Source organism: Lemur catta, chromosome 4 (genome assembly GCF_020740605.2).
Source record: "Lemur catta isolate mLemCat1 chromosome 4, mLemCat1.pri, whole genome shotgun sequence".
Taxonomy (NCBI): Eukaryota; Metazoa; Chordata; class Mammalia; order Primates; family Lemuridae; genus Lemur; species Lemur catta.
The window spans coordinates 26542921-26564918 of NC_059131.1; the positions used below are offsets into that span (position 1 = coordinate 26542921).

General features: G+C 39.0%; 1 protein-coding gene across 4 annotated transcripts in view; it reads left to right on the top strand.

Moving 5' to 3' along the window:
• Positions 1-21998, top strand: part of CRIM1 (cysteine rich transmembrane BMP regulator 1) — a 188463-nt gene that overhangs the window by 30135 nt on the left and 136330 nt on the right. For 3 of the 4 annotated variants that reach the window (XM_045549370.1, XM_045549372.1, XM_045549373.1), the window contains exon 2: positions 9573-9746. The exons of the other annotated variant lie outside the window; for it this stretch is intronic. In XM_045549370.1, coding sequence (XP_045405326.1) covers positions 9573-9746 — 174 coding nt within the window. The remainder of the gene's footprint in view (positions 1-9572; positions 9747-21998) is intronic. 4 annotated transcript variants of the gene reach the window in all.

Sequence of the window (21998 nt, forward strand, 5' to 3'; positions counted from 1 at the left end):
TTCAAAGCAGATGAAGGGAAGAAGCTTTCTAGGCGGAGAGAACTGCTTGTGCAAAGCCGTGGAGTCATGAAACAACACGGGTCATATAGGAACATGTAGTCCCTAAGTATTGCTAGAGGAAGGGGGCAGCGTGGAGGAGATGAGGTTGAAGAAGTAGGTTGGGATTAAATCGAAACAGGCTTTATGTTCCAAGCCAAGGACTCAGATGACTACATGTTGGACTTTATCTTGTAGACTGTTGATTTGCAACTCCATATCCTTAAGAAGTTTGATGGGGATCCTCTCATAACACCCCTCGCTGAGTGCTGTTTACATTAAAGCACCTCTGTAGATGGATAAAACACTGAACCAGGTCTGTAAGGGATAGCTAATGAATGACCTGGCTTAATCCACAGGTGGCTTTTACAAGTATCTTGATGAAGAGGTGAAATTGGAAATAATTAGATGCTTCTGCAAGATAATTTTTTCTTTACCCTAGATTTATTAATTTGTAAGCAGCAGTACATTTGATAACTGAAAACTGATATTCTTTGGAGCCAGATAAAACATAGCATTCCATGTTTTAATGGACATTCAAATTCAGAGACAGCTGTACTGCTTAACAGCGGCATGTGCCTGAATTAGAAGGCTGGTCCAGCGCTGCATGGGAGAAGACCTGAGATTTCCCTTTAAAACCATTAGGATCTGCTGTCAAAGCAGAGGAAATGTGAGGGAGTTAAGTTCTGTGCCACAGAATGCAGTCCAACTCATTGCAGCTAGAAAAAAAATTTAAATGGACATTCAAGTACCTGTCTTGATTGTTTTAAATAATTTCAGAAATGTAACCATTTAATGTCTGACTTTGAGTAACTTCCTTTTAAAACCACTGATTCAAAAGAGAAACTGAAAAAATATGTTTATATACCAAACTGCCTGGATGAGTTAACATGCTGTTTGTGATTGTTAATCTTAAGCCATTTATGAGAGATCTTAATAACCTTTTTGAAGAACCAGTTTTTTGTTACCACCTTTGTTGCTTTTACTTTCTCCATATATTCATTATTTCCATTCTTCTGGTTTCTTTGGACTTGCTCTGTTGCTCTTTTTCCAATTTAGTCATTTGAATGCTTCAGTTGAGCTAAGGCTCATTTGTTTTTTGTTTTTACCTTTTCTTACATCCTGTGAAATTTCCCTTTAAACTGCCTTAACTGTGTCCCATCAGTGTGGACATGTGGCACTTCCATTCTTCATTTGTAAGTATTTGGTAAATTTTCCTGTAAGCCCCTCCCATTTAAAAAAAACTTCTAGAAATTTCTAAATATATATGGAAGTATAGATAATTGTATAATGACAGAGGTTTCAACAGGTGTCAGTCCTATTTTATAAAATCAGATTTACTGAGACCTCAGCTAGTGAATCCTCTAAGAATGGAGGTGCTAGAAAGGTCCTAGAAAGTGATATTTATTATATTAAAAGCACTGTTGGTTCGCCTTACCATGCATATGCATAGTGACTCTGTTTTCAAATCCTCAAACTGGTCTGATAATGAGAAACTATTTTAAATTTAAATTAATGACCACCATAGGCCTGTGATTCTCTGGCACTGTTTCCAGTAAATTGTTAGCATTATACAATTTCAACAAAGATGCCAGAATCAAAGAAACATGAGTGTAAAGTCTAAAGGGACCTCATGAATTATCCATTTTCACCTCCTTTTACTAAGTAGAAAATTGGAGCCTGGAAAGCTAAATCCCCTGTTCAGGGTCCCCCTGTGAGCCAGTGACAGAGAGCTGAGGTTGTGGTCTCTTGGGCCAGGACCCTCTCATTATACCACCCCACCTCTGGGCTGTCTGCTTTTCCCATATGCAGTTTAAGGTATTGCCTAGTTTAGGCAGAATTGTGAAATAGAGTTGTGTTCTATAGCCCCAATCTCTCCTGCCCTCATCTCTTCTTGTTTCATGAAATCCTTGGTTCTAGAGACACTGCCTATCTTCTCTTAAATACCTCCCAGTTCCCCACTAGCTTCCTGCTATCAGAAAGGAAATTACCCTTCCCTTATTTAACTCTGTCCTTTGGTTTTCAGAAGTCCTAGGAACATTTTATTCACATACTTGGTATGATTTTGATTAGCATGGTGGAACGTAGTACTGTAAACTCCTCTTTCTTAGCATCATAAGTCCTTAGCACCTTGCTCAGTTTTTGGTGCGTAATAAATCCCAGTATCTGTTTGAGGAATCAATGATTGAATGGAAGGATGGATGAATGAATGAATTTACGTTCTATAGTTCGTCTCTGGTCCTCCTCTATTAGTTGTATTGCGGAGGTGTCCGATGAAAAGCACAGCGATAGAACATATGCTTATCATTAATACATGTTTTACTGTAAGTTGACTTAGAAAATTGGTTCAGTACTGCTGGTTTTTCAGTGAATTCTTCACTTGGACATAATACAAATCAATATTCTTGTTTGTTATACATTTAGAAGTTGGGATTAGTTTGAGAGTTAGTCTTCAACAAATAGTTGTGTGCATACTTTAGTGTTTCCATTGTTTTAGAAACTCAGGCTTTGTCCACTCTGGTATATAGTTACATATGCCTAACATAATGTCACTTTGTGGAAATGCCTGTAAAACAAATTTTTGTAACATGAATCATTTCTACTGATAACCATAAATTTGCCCTTTCTGCTTTACACTGATTACAGTGCAAGGAGGAGAGGGAGACGAGAGCACCAGCTTTGGGAACACTGGCCTTAAGCTCGAAGGAGAGAGAATGAAAGCTGACTGTATTAGATTCCTCCTCCTCGAGCAGAACCGAATACCTGATAGCAGCCAGACAGGAGCAGGGGGAGTTAAGAGCAGCAATTTTACATTACACTGGAGTTTCTAGGCTGGTATGAAAAGAGATGCCAGTATTAGCTATTTGCATCTTCCTGTAGCCACAGGGATATGTGAACAGCTGGAGAATTAATTTGATATATATTCCCAGAAGCTTCTCCTCTGCCAGCAGAATTCCATTACTGTGAGCCTCTGAGTGTGTACCATGAATTCATTTCTTGCTTTTTAATATCTGCTATAGCATATTTCTGGTAAGTGGATTGCCACATAATGGGGTGCAACTATCTGTTGATTTGGAGTAAACGCCATTAACCTAAGCAGATACGAGGAAGGAAAGGTAAGGCTCTGAGGACACAAATGCCTTCCACCTTCAGGAGGGCAGAGGTTTCTGACTGACACGCAGCACTTTGTCCAGTAAGTGTGCACGTACCTGAAACGTCTTATTCCGTGTTAGTGGAATTTCAGACACCAGCAAGCAGATGGAAAGATATGTTGAAGGCTGAAGAGTTTGGGTCCAGGACTACTCAGGCTTGTGTTTCCACAGCTGGTTCCTGTAGCTCCTGAGCACAGAGGGGTGTGTTCCCTGGAGCTGCTTCTTCACAGATCTGGAGTTGTGTGTGTCTCCCCACAGCTCGTAAGAAGCCTCTTCGTCAGTCACTTCCTTTTCCTCAGCACCCCCTTTCCCACCCTCAGGTTGGAAACTTCTTTCTAACTATTCTTTGCATTGAAAATCTCTTATATCAAATGTAGAAGAAAGGAATTTTAGGCATCACCAAGAATACTGGAAGATACTTTGTGGAGCAGAAAGACTAAGTCCAGGGCAAGACTGAACGTGGCTGTTGGAAGTACAGGTGATTTCTGCTTTGGCAACACATTTGCTCTTGAAAAACGAACTACTCATACTCTGCAAAATCATTCACTACACTAAAAGTAAGAGACCTGTTGGGAAAAATAGGGTTGGGGGGAGGTCACTCAAAATCTATGGAACTGTGCTCGTGAGGTTAAATATAAACACTAAGAACCCAAATAAAAAGACTGACCCAGGTAAGCCACCCCTGGCATTTGCACCTGTGGCAGCCCATCCTTTGCAGCCTTACATACTGTGAAGCTTGCTCTGCCTCCTTTCAGGGCATGGGGCCATGAAGACATTCACTTCTAATGGAGACCAGCATCATCAGAGTCAAACATAAGATCCGGAAGTAGTTTCTTCATCATGTTATGTTTTTTTAAATATGGGGGTGAGAGGAGAGGTCTCTAGCTTTTTCATTTGTACTTGCAACCTCCCCGGGTAGTTTAGTGTAATGGAAATTTCAGCCACTAGAGCAGGCATTTTTGGCACTAAAGGAAGGAATTTGAAAGATTACTGGCCTTTTCTTTAGGTCTTCATATACTGCTAAGACTTTTCCTTTGACTGTGAGAAAACTTGCTCTTGATTGTTTTCATAACATTAATGGGTTGGGAAAAATCACATAGGAACCAACAGAACTTCTGCATTATACTGACACCCTTTTCCTATTTACCTGTTTCGTATGAGCTAAATCACATTAAAGAAATGTGCATTTTTTATGGTTCAGTGGTGGTAGGAGAGGCATCCTGTGTTCTTTGTTATTTCTTGGACCTGGATCCTGGGCTGCCTTGGCCCAGGTGTACCAGCAGGACACACCCTTTAGAACAGCACTTCTCAAAAAAAGTGTGGGCTGCAGACCTCTGGGCCCTTTTCAGGTGGTATATGAGGACAAAACTATTTCCATAATAATATTAAAATTTTATTTGCTTTTTTTTCTGTTTCACCTTTGCGCCAGTGGTGCAAAAACAATGGTATGTAAAACTGCTGACACCTTAGTATGAATAGAGGCTTTGGCACCAAACTGTGCTAATAAGTCATGGTATTCATTGCCATGCCCTTGCAGTAAAGTAAATAATAAAGAATTGAATAAACAATAAAATCAGTTTCCCTTAAGAATGCTCTTGATTGAAGCTGTACAAATTATTAATTTTATTATATTTCATACCTTGATTACACATCTTATTCTGTGGGATGAGATGGGAAATAAACCAATTTTGCCGCATACAAAAATACAGTGGTTGTCTTGAGGAAGAGCATTATAGCATTATATTTTGAGAAGTCTTCGAAACATCCAAGTGTAGATGTTGGGTTAGCAGTTAGATACACCTGAGTCTTCACTGTAATATCTAATATTAGACGTATTTGAACATGTATGAGTTTGAAGTCATTCATGAAATCATTAGATTTCTCCCATTTTATAGTTAGAGAAAATAACTTATCTAATATCCTGATTTGATGTCTTTCAGAAGTTATGAACTTAAAAATACATTTGCAGAGGGTACCTCATTTGCCCTGACCTTTCAAGCTAGGAAACTATATCGTGTCAAATTTAGAGTACCAGGAATAAAAACCCTATTTGATATAAATAGTTAAAGGCCAGTACCCATGTTTTTAACTCTTTTTTTTCTTTTTTTTTCCTGACCAGTCTAAGGGAAAGCCAGGAACTATTAATATGTCGGAGAACCAGAATCTTGATCTTTGGGCTGTGTATATGGATTTACTTAGGAAAAGAGAGATTTAAAAACGTAATTTGCCAAGTGCTGTCAGCAGCACTGTTGGGCTCAGATTTGCTCAGATTCAATTTCTATAATCAGACCTCATTAAATTTTTGCTTTCAGTCCTTGTTGATTTTCTGTTAAGTTATTTTAAACTATAATGTTCTGTAATAGAAAACCATAAAAGCATTTGTCTCAGAAGCATGTTGTACTTGATCCTATGAAATGCTGGTTGCTAGGGAAACTAATTTGCCAAGAAGAAAAACAAAGTATTGATTAGGAGGGGACAGAGAACCAAAAGGGTTTAGTCTGAAAAAAGAAAAGCAAAGCACATAAGACATTGCTGGCTCTAGAGTCAGAGATGCCTCCTGACTGGACGTGGTGGCTGTGGCGTTTCCTGAGGGAATGGTCAGCCTTACCTGTGCATCTTCAGGGGCAGTCAGGAGCCAGGGAGATCAGCAAGAGCCTTTTAGCTCTGATTCCACATTGTGCAGGAAACAGTCTTCCTGTGAGGAGGCAGAGAAGAACATCTGGCAGTGAAAACAAAATTGGCTCTGAGATGGGCTTCTTGGGGGGAAGGTTGATACCAGCCAGGTGATAAGAGGTTGAAGTCTTAGGGCTGAAGTGGCAAAGAGACTAATGATAGATGATGCTTAGTGAGAAGTGTACCAGTATGTCCAAGCATTTCTTTGAAATGTGTGCGTCATATAATACTTTAATGATAGTTTTACAATAAGATTTGTATCACCATGTTCTTTGTATTCCCTTGAAACAGTTCCTTGATGTTTTATATATATACACACACTAGACATACATTTTTTAATAAGGCACTTTTTATTTAAAAAAAAAAAAAACCCCAAGACAATTGTATTGACTGTACCATTGACATCCAATATACATATCAAGATTCAATTTCTGTAATCAACCCTCATTAAATTTTTGCTTTCAATCCTTGTTGATTTTCTGTTAAATTATTTTAAAGTATAATGTTCCATAAGAGAAATATACATATGGTTATTGAACACTGTATTACAAAGTGTTGGGGTTAAGAGAATTCCAAGGTTGGGTAAGACCCGGCTCCTGCCTGCGAGGACCCTGGGTCTATTAGGGAAGCCTCTGATTTACGTAAAACCACTACAGTGGGGAACAACAGGTCTGTGCGATGTTTGTGGGAACGTGAAGGCTGGAACAGGTCATTCTCCTGAGGCAACTGGAGACTTCTCAAAAGAGGTGACATTTGAACTAGGTCTTGAAGGACGAATAGGAGTTAAAGAGGAAGAAGAGAAAGAGGTGTTCTAGGCAGATGATACTCCATGAGCAAAGCGTGGAAGCAATTATTACAGGTTTGCAGTGACAACCTAGGTGTGCGTGGAGCATTAGGATGTGAGAGGGGCTGGTGAAAGATGAGTCTACAGAAGTAGGTACAAGCCCTGTCATGAAGAACCTTCTATTTGACAATAAGTTTGGACTTCTTCTTGTTGGCAAGAGCCAGCCACTGAGCAGGTTTGGTTTTTGAGGAAGATGATTTTGTTGACAGTGTGGGGAATGAAGCAGGGGGACGAGAGAATAGTGGCAGGGAGCCAGCTTAGAGGACATTTTGGTAGTTCAGGAGAGTGACATCTTAAGGGAGTTCCAATTATAATGAAGGCTGGGTATGTTTATCGTGTAAAAATTTTGTGGTAGAATCAACTCAATTTGGTTATACAGTAACTGTACATATTTACAGAAGCAGTAATAAAGATTTCCACACAAAAATAGGAAGAAGAGAAGAGAAATATGGGTACTTTTTCGGTGGTTCAAATGTTACTCGAATTTCTTGTGTTTTTAAATTCCTAAGGTTGAACAATCTTTGAGTTACAAATTTGCATATAAAGTCACAAAAATTGCTTCGTGGCAAATTTCCCTGAACTGTAGTACTGCTAGCATATTAGCAATTAAACATAGAGATAAGAAATCATTTAGGTGCCCATTTTGTTACATTTTATAACTGAAGGTAAGTATTGCCTATTTTCCCCGTGTTGAATTGTTTCAATGTGATATTCTTTCCTGGTTTTCCTTTCAGACTACCTGAGCAATTTCACTGTTGGCTTGAATAATACAAATGTACCTTTGTGTGTATGTATGTTACATACATGTTATTTCTGAGGACCAAATATAGGCTAAATAGGAAAACAAATTTTAAGGCACAAATTGCATTTCTGTTTAAGCTTAGAATTCAAAAGATAATCATTTTATTAAGAGCTGAGGCTTTGATCAAATAAGTGAGCCTGATCTCCTGAAATGAAAACACAGGAGGAGGTTTTCTGTTCTCCTTTTTCAAAGAATTGCCCTGAAGCTCTTTATATTGGTAACTGATATTCTTCTGAAGACCCCTTGACACAAAAATTATTTATTTCCATGAGGGAGACTAGACTTTTGCTAATTTATGCACTAAGTGATGATACCAAAAGTAAAAGTCCTTTAAAAATCAGAGCCGTGTATTTACACTGTCTTCTATGAAAACACATTCTTAAGATGGCATTTATACCTACCTTAGTTTGAGCAACAGGTTTAAGGTTTCTTAAATTCAAGCACTTTCAAAAATCCTCTTCAGATATGGTTATCAGAAACATGTTTACTATTTAACAGTCAGTACCCAGTTCAGGTAGATAAAGTATCTGTTAAAGATAATGTTAAGAGGGAGGAAAACCCATCTAATGTCCCAAGGATTCCTAGAAGAGGTTTTTCAACTATGAGGAATATTATTGAGAATTGAGCCTGCCAGTGGTTCTGTTGTATTTGTTGATTTTTTTTTTTTTTTTTTTTTTTTTTTTTAGCTGAGTCCCATGAAAGCTGGTCTTAAAATCTGCTTTATTTAGTATAGCTTCTCTGTTTCATGACCAGGGCCTGATTTGATCTCAGCTTCAGGATTCAGTTACCTCAGCCTCTCACTAGCCTGTAGCCCTTAGTTTTGTTGTCATTTCTGGCTTTGGGTAGACAGTGGTGGACACTAGCAGTCTGTCTTGAAATGCATTGGAAAGGATCTTTCTCCATTGTGTCTCATTCTTGACTCTTTCGGTGGTGTCTGATTTTTGATGTGTATTAGCTGCCTTGATGTATTAAGTTGAAGAGCTGTTTTAAACCTGAAGTTCATCTCTACTGATAGAGTAAAAAATTAGCTTTCTGGGGACTAATTTTATAGATTGACAAATGTGACTGTAGTTTTACCGAACATAGAAAAATCCACTATAGATGCTGGCTTGGATGTGGAGAGATAGGAACACTTATACACTGTTGGTGGGGCTGCAAACTAGTGCAGCCTCTAGGGAAAATAGTATGGACATTGCTCAAAGAACTAAAAGTAGACCTACCATTTGACCTAGCAGTCCCACTACTGGGTATTTACCCAAAGGAAAAAAAGTCATTTCATCAAAAAGAACCCTGCATTAGAATGTTTATTGCAGCACAATTCACAGTCACAAAGATGTGGAATCAACCCAAGTGCCCATCAATTCATGAGTGGATTAATAAAATGTGGTTATATGTATACCGTGCAGTACTACTCAGCCATGAAAAAAAAAACGAATTAATACCTTTTGCAACAATCTGGATGGAACTGGAGACCATTCTCCTAAGTGAAATATTTAAAGAATGGAAAAACAAGCACCACATGTAGTCACTATTAAATTGGAACTAACCGATCAGCACTCATGTGCACACATGGAAGTAAAACTCAACAGAAATCAAGCAAGTGGGAGCGGGCAGAGGGGATGGGTGAAATCATTCCTAACAGGTACAATATCGGGGTAATGGGCACACTTTGACTCAATCGGTACAAAAGCAATCCATGTAAGCAAAACATTTGTACCCTTATAATCTGAAATAAAAAAAATCCAGGGATCTTTGTTTAATATTAAAAATTTTAAAGGCATCATCTCAATTGTTGTAAGAACACCATAAGTAGTGGTTTTGATCACAAACATTTGTATATATAGCTGTTAATGTCTACATGTATGGCTGTATTTCTGTCGTCTTAGTTATTAGGAAGAGGCTGGGTTTTGTTCATTTGTAAAATTTCAGTCAAACTGCCTTTCGCAAATTGAGGTATCAAAATGGGATGTTAATCCTGACATCCCCATCCATGCCTTTTCGCTCTCAAACAGGCCTTTGAGGGAAGCTGCAAGTGAACGTTATCTGGTTGTCAATTGTTTTACAGATGAGAACTGGGATGACGACCAACTGCTTGGTTTTGAACCATGCAATGAAAACCTTATTTCTGGCTGCAATATAATCAATGGGAAATGCGAATGTGACACCATTCGAACCTGCAGCAATCCGTTTGAGTTTCCAAGGAAGGATATGTGCCTTTCAGCTTTAAAGAGGATTGAAGGTAAGCCCTGATTTTGGTTAACTGTCCAGTCATAAGCCTTAGCATCGTGTGACTGTGAACAACAAAAGTATTTGAGCTTGAAAAGGGAAAGACACACTTACAGATATTGGTAGCTTTTATAATCCCATCTAAAAATGCACAGAGTTTACCAGGTGCTGATGTATTGTTGTGCATGTTTCCTGGAAGCCATGGAATGACAGTGCTGTGGTCGTGTGAGTAGGGTACTTTGTGCCGGCCTGCCTGGGTCACCTCTGCATCGCGGATCATTTCATGAGTGGCGTGCTCAAAAAAAGCCTCTGTTGTCCCAGGTCCATTCTGCTTGATTTACCATAGGATGGTGCTCCATGAGGAGAGTCTGCTAATTAGAAATTCGGCTCATCCTGCAAGAAGGAGTATCTCTTTAGAAGAGGCAGGAGAATTGTGCAGTGAGACTGAAGGTTTAGGCTGGTTTTGCCAGGGGGGAGGTAAGAATCACGTAGTGTGTGGACGGATCATTAGGCACTTCACCTCTGGAGAGAAGTCAAGAGTTCCATTAAAAGTAACAAGAAAATTAACTAATATAGCCCGTAATTTTTGTGCATTCATGCATATAACCTAGAAAAAAGATTGAGAACTTGAAAATATGATTCATAACTGTAGTAATCCCAAGTGGAGTAGCCAAAGCTTGGGCCACGGCTCACAACCAAAATTAACGTAGGGTAAGGCCTGGCTTGAGTCTTAGCCCTGCCACTTACCAGCACTGAGCGCTCTCTCAGCCCCAATTTCCTCTTGGGGGAAAAAAAAGAATGGGGAAGGAAATGAGATAGTTTTAAATATGCCTTTTTATCTCTAAGATAATATCATTGTAAGATGGAAAGTTTGGTAGTATAGTTTGGAATACCAAGGATTCACAAGGTTTAGAAATCAAGCTTGTAAGGGCAGTAGAGCAGGATTAAAGTTTCTGAAATGCATTGTGTTTCCAAGTTACATTAAATGGTAATGAAGAAGAAATTTGCAATAGCCTGTAAAATAACATTTCTCTTTGTACATACCAGTGCTGCTGAGTCAAATTAAAAGAATAAAGTAGAAAACAATAGAAATAAAAATTTAGAACTGCAGATGATCTTAGATAACATTTACTCCTGTCCTTGAATTTGAACACTGGGAAACTGCACTTCCACACAATTGATGAGTAACAGGTCTAGGAATACCCATGCCAAGTATTCTTCCAGTCACATCGTGACTTTAGACAATACCGTCAGTTACCTAACTTATTCTATTGTCTGGTTGTCTTTTGCTCCTCAACGCCTTTGCCCACCACCAAAGAGCATTTTGCCAATTATTTATATAAATAAACACTTAGGGATATAGATGATGTGGTCACATGTCTATTTAAATACTTAATTTGCTAATTAAGTTACTCATACATATTTAAAATCACATTATATATTAATAAAATAATACAGCAATTTAGAATCATTACCTTTTGCCATTCTTACTATTCAGCGTTTTATTCAGACATTTCAAATGCCTCACCAGCTGCTATTGTCTCCACCCAGGGCTCTTCCAGGTCGTTTAACACCCTGCCCCTGAGCACACCCTCTTCACTGCTGTCTACCTTGCTTGAGGGGCAGCAGGTTTTGAATGATGCTATCCACAGGAAGTTTTGTCCCCAAACCCAGTATCTATTCACGTAAAATTAGCACCATTGGGTTTTTAATTAGGTAGGTGTGTATTTATGATCTTTGCAATGTGGAGATTATTGATTTTTTTTTTTAAGTGATTCCGAAAAGGCTGTTTGTGAGATCCAGAACTTCCAATTTTGAGATCATTCCCACAGGAATAATTACTGTATCTGATTAAATTTCTTTACCTTCTATTTTTAAACTTATTCCATCAGATGGCCTCTATGTAATTCAAATGTGGAATTAGTTGGAGGTCATTTAAGGCTAATGTATTTTCTACAAATAGTGCTTTGTTATTCAAAATAAAGCACCCTGCAGTATGTGAGATCTTGTAAGGAGTCAGTATTAAGGGATTTCCTGTTTCTGAGAAACAATTTTGAAGGAAAAAGCCCACTTGTAATTGGGTATGTATGAAAGAATTAGTGATGAAATCATGCTTATAAATAATTAAGTCATTAATAGTGATGAAGACTTGGAATGCTATAGGAGTGCAGAGCCAAGAAAGTATGGCATGGAATTGTATGATAAGGTATCACAGGGGGTAGAGTCTGAACAATTTAGAGTTGGAATGATTATGGATTTCTGGAGTGAGAACAATGTGGACAAAACAATAAAATGTGGAGGTGAGAATTTGCATGACTTATATGTAAGGCACTTGGGAAACTGGTCTAAAAGAGCAGAGTTTTACGTTGATGGGTAACAGGAAATAAAGATGGGGAGGCGAGAGGGGACCAAATTGTGAAATATCTTAAACATTGTACAGGGAGCTTAAGCCTGGTAACATGGGCTGTGAGAAGTCCTTGTAGGTTTATGGGCAGAGAGAAGATGGTGAAGTCAACGTTAGGCAGACTGGGCTTCTGGTGGGATGTAGAATGGATCGGCAGAGGGAGATACTGCAGTCAGGAGGCTCCTTGGGGAGCTGTTTCAGTTACTTGGATGTGCTATGAAACTGGAGTAGAGTAGTAGCAGGCAAATAGCAAGTAGGAGAGATGGATACACACCGCTTTGATGGCCGGACCTATAGTATCTGCTAGCAGATAAGGGAAGGTTGAAAACACACAAAAATGATTCTAGGATTTCTAACCTGATAGTAGAATGATAGTGCAAGTCATAGAAATGGGAGAACTCTTTTGAGATTTCTTGTGATAAAATGGTACTGAAAGTTGGGGTGGTTGTTTTAGGGGAATATAGCATCAAGAAGGGCTTAAAAAATACGGGAGCTGTTACAGCATGACTGAATGATGACAAGAGTGAATCTAGCAAAGGGGGAGAAGACAATACTGCAAGAGAGGCAATTGCAGGAGCAAAGTCTGCAAGGAGTGAGATTGTTTCTGTTTCTCAGAGAAGTATAAAACAAGGTTATCATCTGATGGAGGTAGAAGAAGGGGTGTGGAAAATTGAAGAGGGAGAGGAAAATGTAAATCTACATGTCGAAGGCTAGGATGAGTGAATTAACTAGGGAAATGTAATAGGGTTGCCTCTTAGTGCTGACAGTTTACTGGTGGTTCATGGTTATATGTTTGAAGAGAGGCCAGCCAGCACAATTGTGTTTTTTCCCTCTAGTTCTGATGCAGGTGCAGTGTAGATAGAGAAGGAGCCAGGGTTGGGAGTTTTCCTGAAAAGTCTGGTAGGACGGAAGAGAGGGGCACGGGGATTGAGGGTTATGCAAGAGAGTATTCATGGTGATCAAACAAGTAATCTACATTAGGAAGGAGACAGAAACAGTGAGTGATGTGGTCAGTGGAGGGGAGGGCCTGGTGAGATTGAAGAATTATTGGGGCAGAGGGGGATAGTTAAGGAAGTAAGTAGGAATTTGTGGAATGAATACTTCATGATCAGATTTTTATTGGTTGTGCTGAGGGCTAAGAATGACCTTGGATGATACGGTTAACTGAGGAGGGGTGAAGAGCAAGATCGCTGGAGGTGGGGGGTCAGATTGCTGAGCCAGGATGGGTCACCTCTGCAGATAAGGACGACACCAAGAAGGAACAGTAGTAGAGGAGAGACATTGAGCCAGAAGTTCTGTAGATAAACGCAACACCTGCATGTGGCTGGTGATATAATGTCACTGTGTAAGTTTCCGGTGAACAAGGTTTTATTTTGTAAAGGGAAAAAGAATGATCTGAAAGTGGCAATGAGAACAAAGAGGACACCTGCCCCACTCCCAGGCTTTATGGAATGCCAGTGATAAAGCCATCCCCGTTTGAGAGGACTTGAAGGGAAAAAGAGCAGCCAGGGGCTACCCAGGTTTCGATGACAGCAAGAAGGTGAAAGGAACACCCAGAGGGGAGAATGAGGGCAGAGGGGATTTTATTAATGACAGACCAGCAACTGTAGGAGGCCCACAAAAGGGTTTGGGAGGGAGGATTGTACAGGGCGTGGGTGATTTTGCAAAGCCAAGTTAGGGATAAGAATCTAGTGATGATGGATGAACTGGTGAATTTAGACTTGCTTCTGATGGTCTCCTATGGGAAGGTGAATAGTTAGTTCTAGTTAAAGCCTCCTTTTAGGGATTATTCTTTTGGGCAGTTTGTAGTATTAATGTGTGCAGTGTTGGTGTTGGGGATAGGGCAAGAAGAATAGTATTCTTGGCAGAGCATAATGAGAAAACATGTGTCCCCATTTCTGTGTTTTTGGGGATGATGCTGAAAATGAATTCCAGCCATAGCTATAACATTTAAAAAATGTGTGGAAGTCATTGCAGAGCATTTCAATATTTATAGATTTATGGAGAATACTGGCAATTTCTGGACATTAAAAAAGTTGCTGTGTATTTCTTATATTTGCTTAAAAGGGAAGGAGCTAATCTTGGATTTTACCCACTGTTTTCTTTTCTAAAATAACCACCATAAAATCACTTTGTCAAAAGTTTAGAGGAAAGAGGATACTGGATAACAGCCACAGCTTTGTACAAAGTGGTTTGTCAGAGTAGCCAGCATTTTCCAAGGAAGAAGAAATCTGATAAAGGGACTGACCTGCAAGGCATCCCACCTTGCCTGTGGTCTTAACAAAGCTTATAATTCTGTGCTGTGCTGCCTGTTCTTCAGTGATTTGGTATATGCTGTACCAGGAACCACAAAAGATAAATTGATGCACCGTGGGTCAGAGGAGGGGACCAAACTAGCAAAAACTGCACCAGCCTCAACAGCTGCCACAGTGGTGTTCTAGAAGGGCCACTCTTAGCTTAGCAATCATAGTTAAAGTTGACAGTTAAAGATTTCCGTGGATTTTCATGATGCAGTGAATGACGTTGGACTTTTCAGTTTGCATGTGATTCCAAGTTTGGGTACATGGCTTTTTAAAAAAATGTTGTAATTCAGAGTGGTCATCATAAATTCAAGAAGTAATCAGAAATATGGAACCATGCCATATTCAGTGAAGAACATAAAACACACTGGAAAACATTCATCTATTCATTTTATCCAGCAAGTATTTATTAAGTGCCAAATGTGTACAAGGCACTCTTGTGGTTGCTGAGGATACAGCTCTCATGGTGCTCATGTTGAGAGGGGGAATGGTGACAGTAAATACATAAATGAACAAGAAAATATCATACAGTGTGACAAAAGCATTGAAAAATAATAATCAGGATACTATGCTAGAGACTCACTCACTGGGGAAATTGTTTCAGGTAGGGATGTCAGGGAAGTGTTCTGAGAAGGAAGGGCACTTGGTCTGAAATCTGAATGCACAAGGGAGTCGGGCTCATGATGATCTGAGATTTCCATACAGAGGGAATGGTAGTAACAGCAAAAGCTCTAAGGAAAGCCCAAGCTCAATGTGTGGGGGAAAAATAGCAAGAAAAAGCAAGAAGGGACAGTGTGACCAGAATGTAGGGAGAGAGGGAGGGAGGGGTAAGGGACAGATCACTGGAGGCCTTGTAGATTGTGCCAAGGTGTGTGGATGTTGTGATGAGTACATAGGAAAGCTGTGAAGGGATTGTGAGCAATTTGATTTGTCTTTTAAAAGATATATATGGTGGAGAAAAGACCAGTGTGGGCAGGAAGATGCAAGAATGGGAACAGAGTCTGTCGGTAGGGTTTTTTTTTTCAGTAGTTCAAGTAACAGACACTGGTGACCTGTGCCTGAGAACTGGAGATGCAGAGAAGTAGGTGGATTGGAGATACCATTTGGAGATAGAGTTAACAGGCCATGTTGATTTGGATGGTGAGGGAAAGAGAAATTGAGGAATACTCTTAGGTTTGGGATCTAAGCAAATTGTAGTACCCTTTACAAGGGAGAGGAGTAGATTTAGGGAGGACTCAAAAGTTCTGACATTCGCATAGTGCTATTTGTGACTTAAGTAATTTTGATGTAATTTACTAACTCATTAAGTAGCATTCATATATGCATAGCTCCACGGTAGGTATACTGAGAACTACAAAGATATATTACTGAGGAAAGTCACATCTTTCCGCAAAGAGATATAACCTAGTTGGAAGATTATACAGAAAAATTAAAATAACCCAATTCACACTGATTTTTCACCAGGCAGAAACTAGCTGAAGAGATGTCTGTGTGGGATCTACAAAATGTGCTCTTAAACACTTTCTAGTCATTGTTGTACTACACGTCACGTGGGTTGCTAGAACCGTGTAGATTATGTGGAACTCATTCTTGCTTGGAGTTTCAGGATGAACATTCTACAAAAGGAGGAAGATACTTGGGGCTTTAGAAATTGCCTCTTTGTTTTAGCTAAAAGCACTTAGAATGTTAAATTGTTTATAATTTTTGGCTGTATTGAATTATTTTTCTTGAGATATTTTAGAGAAGAGAGAGACAATCAAAAATTGGCATGTGATACTCCGTATCATTGTCTTATATTGAGTGGACACATAAGAACCGCTCTGCATTCATAACATGGATAAATCAAGGAAGGCTTTGTGAAGGGACTGGGAATTGAGCCCAGCTCTGAGAAATTTGTTGGATGGTTCAACCGAAGGGAAGGAAAGTGTAAGAGCAGCCTAGGGTAGAAAGGAGAGGATGGACAAAGGGGTACAGATCAGAGGAAATTACGGTGGTCAGGTCAGTGGGCTTTAGTGGCTGATTGACTTCAGGAGATGAGGAAGGGGAAGATTCCCAGATTCGGGGGGATGATTGTCAAGATAATTGCTGGGGGCTGGTGGTCAGGATTTATATTAATAATAGTATTACTTACTAGAACATGGACTACACGGAGAGCAACTTTGTGGGAGGTTAGATGTGGTAGATAGTTTGTTTTGTTATGTTTGAGGTCTCTATGGAGAATCAAGGGGAAGATGAGAGTTAGGAGTCTGGAACTCAGAGATCTGAACTGGAGATAAGAGTTTGTGAGTCATCCTCCCAGGAAGAGTGTGATGTCTTTAATGACTTTTGAGCATATAAGTGATGTGAGGAGTACGAGCATTTTTAGGAAGATTAATGTGACAGTAATGTGCATAATGGTGGGAAAAAGTGACTGGCAATGTTAACACACCAAGAGTGAGATAAAAGGACCCATGCAGTGGCTGGTGCGGGAAGCATTGAATACTTTGTTTGCATAGTAAAAGAAAGTCTAAGGACTAAATACTATTAGCCAACTGTGAGTTAGTTTAAAACACAATTGCTGGCACGCATGATACTGGGATGTATGAAAGGGAATATATGATTTTAATTAATTGTTAATTGATTGACTTAATTTGTACTCCCTTGTTCAAAAAAGCCTTTAAAAGGATTTGAGTATAGTAGACCTGGTCAGACCCATATCTGAGATTAGAGTGAGATCAGAGTAGGAGCACCAAGATGATTATGTAATTGCATAAGGGTGGTCAAGAAATAGGATTATAGTCATAGACTTTTTCAGTCCAGAAGAATCTCCTCAGCATTCTTTACAAGCGGCTCTGAGGCTGTTCCCTTCATTGAGAGCTGCTTTAATTGTTTATTCATTCATGTCTTCATTCAGAAAGAAAGTATTGAGCATATGCCATGTGCCACTACATCTCAGATTTGCCAGTTTGACTTTGGTTTGCCTTTAACTGAAGGACCATTTTCTAAATGACCTAAATTGTATTGCTTTTATTCATAGAACTTCTTTCCTAAAGAGTGCTTTATGGGTTTTTTTGTTTTGTTTTTGTTTTAATGTGTGGAGGGGGCGAAATGCTTACGGGAAACACTCAAGAAAATGTGATCCAAAGGAGCTGGACATGTTAATTAGCATTGGTTCTGCCTTTGAGGCAGTGCAACAGAATTTTCTCCTAGCACTTTTGACACTGGAACTGCTGGATGGAGACACTTTAGCTGTAGCAAGAGACCTGCTGCCATCCTTTAAGTATGGGGAAGACAGTTCCCAGCTCTGCCCCCACCCTGACATTCCCACATGGGGCTAAAGGTCCACCTGGAGGCCTGGTTGTCATGCTTGGAGGGTGTCTCGTAGCCCCCTCAACCTTGAGAGGGCTTGATGGTCACACACAGATTTTGATTAACTAGGACTGGACTAGGGCTAGGGAATCTGCATTTCCAACAAGCCACAGGAGAAGCTGCTACTGCCAGTTTTTCACCACACTTTGAACAGCAAAGTCATAGTTTATGTGAATCTACTTTCCTGCACAGAGAAATGGATTTGTCATGCTGGTATGAGAGAACATCATAATTTTAAGTAATCACTGAACCTAATTTTGATTTTTACTACTTCTTCCATTGTTTTTAAAAACAAAGCATATGTTATAGATTGCTTTACTTCAAATGTTAATACATAGTAATGATTTCATTATGCGATTTGAAAAATTTTTCCAAGTAAATGTTACAAGAAATTGAAAATGCAGTGGAGACATTTTGCATTGCATATATAAGACCCACATGGTAAGGGGCAAAACAAATCCTGAGACTTGGATGCTGAGGAAATTTTTTGTTTTTAATAGAGTTGATCTTTTATATAAGTTGACCCATTTCATCTTTGCTCAACTTTAGAAGTATATCTAAAACCTTATGTCTGTGGATTTTTTTTTCAATCATATTGACCTCCTGCATAGTATTTAAATGTCATTATCCCCAAATTTTTCTAATGTACTATTGACTATAGTAAAAATAATCCACAGGGATCAGACATACTAAATTATATGTTCTCCAAAAATATAACTGCTGTATACTGTAAGATTATGACATAGCAGAATTAAACTTACCAGGCTGTCCTTACAATTAGCACTACCATTAATTATTCTTTTGAGGGGAGGATGGAAATGGGCTGGTTCTGTACATTTTATGAGGTTTATGAAGTTTAAGGGAAAATATTTTGGGGAAGCACTTGATTTCAAACTGTTGTTAATACATGTATTTACCCAAAATCCCAGGAAAGATAACCTCTCAAACTCCGATTCTTATTTATTCTGATGCCAATCAATCTGTGTTTTAGGGACCATACCCTCTCTGCTTTGGGAGTTTTGTGTGTACAATTTCCTAATTTTTAAGTTAAGTACCTCACTAAAATTACTTATCGCAGATTCTACTTTTCTTAAGCTAGTTACATCTGAAAGCATATAAATTGTTTAAAAATTTTATCTTAGAGAAATCCAGTTAGCAGTGATTTTCAAGTGTGGAAATACTAACTCTTCCCTTGACCAAATGACAAACACATTTAACCTCATCTTCCAGTTGGGTCAGAAGCCTCATTACCCTCAAGGTCTCAGCTGATTTTTCCTTTAGCTACCCAGTTGCCACCAATGGTACTTGTATAATTAAGGCAGTAAGGCCATTATGCAACTTTAAATCTGTGTTGCTGTCCCTCTCTCTTAGTAAAGATAATTGCATATTGATAATATAGTGTGTCTTTCCTTTTTTGGAGTGTGTATACATCCATATACACATATGTGTATGTATATCTATAGATACATAAAGTGACTTTAAAATCTAAGTATGTTTCATTTAAAATTCCAGCAGTGTCATGGGGAAAGAAAGTGTAGATAAAGTTCCTTATTTTTGTAAGTAGTATACTTTTTATTTAGATTGACAGTGAAATCAGTATTTTAGACTTTTATGTCATAGGTACAAATTTTATGGAGAATTGTCCTTAAAAACATGTTTTAAATCATTGTTGTTTTGATGTCTTGATAACTGGTACAAGGAAAATAAAAAGGGCTTCCAAAAGGCGGAAACCAGCTTCAAATATCTGGGAAATAAAAACAGGAAACTAAAAGAACTTTGGCCTAAGACCAATTGGAGAGGAGCAGTTGGTTGAATAATTATACCTGCAGTTTAATGTTGGAAGTCATACAATGACCTTCTGGTTGTTGTGATTTCTTATGCCTATCAAAAAAAAAAGTGATTATTAGTTTTATATCCAATTACCAATCGGAGTGTGGGTAGAAATATAAAGGAGCCTTTTATTCACCCACATTAGGGTTACAAATAGGATTGGTGTAAAAACCAAGTTTTCAGGTTTAACATTTAGAACAATGCTTTCTATACAGTCATCTGTAAATAGCATAATAATGTTCTATACCACTCATGCATGGATTTTTTTTCCTCCCTTACTTTGCTTTAACTCTTAACTCTGAGCTTTCAAGCCATCTCTTCTGTCCCAAGGTATGCCTAGTCTAAACACCTGTCTGTCCTCCTACCTTTCCTATTCCCAGTTTAGTTAAAGGAATACCAGAAGTTGTAGGTGAGCAATTTTGGCCACACATCTGTGCTTTATTTCAAGATTAAATACCATATACTTAATATGTATTTTTGAAAAGACATTTGTTATTGTTAAAGGGACAAAAAACAACCTGGGACTTTAAGCCAGAGAAATAATGTTCTTTGGGGCCATGCTTAAAACTTTGTGTTTCCACCTACCCAGGATGCTTAAAAAATGTTGGTGTAATGACCGATTTTAGCAGGTTGACATTTTCCCTGCTGGGTAACCCTGAGCAGCCCCTCTTACAGTTTGTGGTTTCTTACCCCGCTGTAGGTGACATCTCAGTTATTCCCAGGGCTCAGTGTGTGCTTGCCACACAGAGCTGCTGAGTAGCTGCTTTGCCCAGCTGTGTCCGGCTAAGCCCTGGCCCCATGAAGGTTTTTCCTGACACGAGGAAAGGATCTGGAATCCCAGCCCAGGAAGCCTTCTGAGCTGCTGGCAAAGGAAGCTACGAGTGGAGACCACTGTCCATGGCAGGGCTCTATTCCTTTGAGAGGCGTGGGAGCTGTCCCTCTGTGTCCACGAGGGTTCTCACATCCCACAGAGCAGAGCTGCTCCCCGAGAACAGCTTGTCTCCATCAGCCAGAGGGTGTGCACAACCAGGAGTTGTCATTCCTGAGCTGTACCTTGGCATCTCAGGCCATTAAAACCTCATTAGTTAGTGTAATTAGTATTCCACAACCATAATCTGGGATTGTGGACAACGCAACCAAGCTAGACAGTTTATATTCTGCTTATATATCAAAAAAAAAAAATGTCTGTGAAAGAGAAGGTCAAGAAAGAGTTTGGGAACATAATTACTTCTGCATAAATTTACATTTAGTCAAAAAATGATCATTTCAAATGTTCTTACAATTTTATCAATATAGCTAAGGATTCTCTGGTAGACTCTGTGTTTTTTCTACTTGCCAGTCTTACTAGTGTTATATATTTACTATTATCTTGATTAAGAGACCTTCTGGGAGAAAAGCTCTTTTGGATAAAGAAGGTTCAAACTTAGAAAAAAAGAAAAAAGAAGAAAAAATCTTTCTCAATGAGAGGAGGCAGGGCTGTATGCATACAATCACACATAAAAATAGACCTCTACAATTTCTTCCACTTCCTGTTGAGTGAAGGCTAATAAAGCTAACCTTACGTGAACATCATGAAGATTACCAAATTTGTCTTTTTCTCTCCGGGGCCGCCCCATTCTATTCTTTTTGGTTTTTTCCACCTCAAAAGCATCATCTTTCTCTCTACAATCTAGGAAAGATTTTTAATTGTTTACCCTTATTGATTGATTGCACACCGTAGTGTTAGCCAGCATTTTCACAATATAATCCTTTTTGATTGTGAAATTCCTATTAAAGGAATTCAGTCCAGAGGTAGGAGAGCTCTTCGGAATGGAGCACGGATCCCTGCAGTCAGTCTGGCCTCTTCCCAACTGTCCCTTGCTCGCTTGGGGAGAACGCACCTGGCACTGGCCCGCCTGGCGCAGGGTCATTTGACGTGAATGTGGAAAGGACCTTGCCCTAGGAAGACCAGATAGACACACAAGCAGTTGTGATGAGGGCGGAGCAGCCATACCCAGTCTGAATAGTGTTGTGCATGGTCGACATTCTAGAAGATAATAAAAAGTAAATCAAAGCTAATTTTGATCAGTTTAAAAGCTATTTAATGATTCGTGGACATACTACACTTAATTCTAGAACTGGTTCCTCTATCTTCTTGAAATGTATGACTTTCTTAAGAAAGGTATTTAGGAGCACTAAAATTAAATTTTTTTTTTAAAGACATGCTCTAATAATAAAATTTGACTGATTCTCTAGTTCATATTAACTTTCACTAAGCATGCTGTTGCTGGGGCATTTGAATAATTTACTTTGAAGCCTGTGAGACCGTTTTAATGGTGCACACTCTCTAAGATAAGAATAGTGAATTCACATGGGTTGTTGCTACATCTCAAGCTGGGGATAT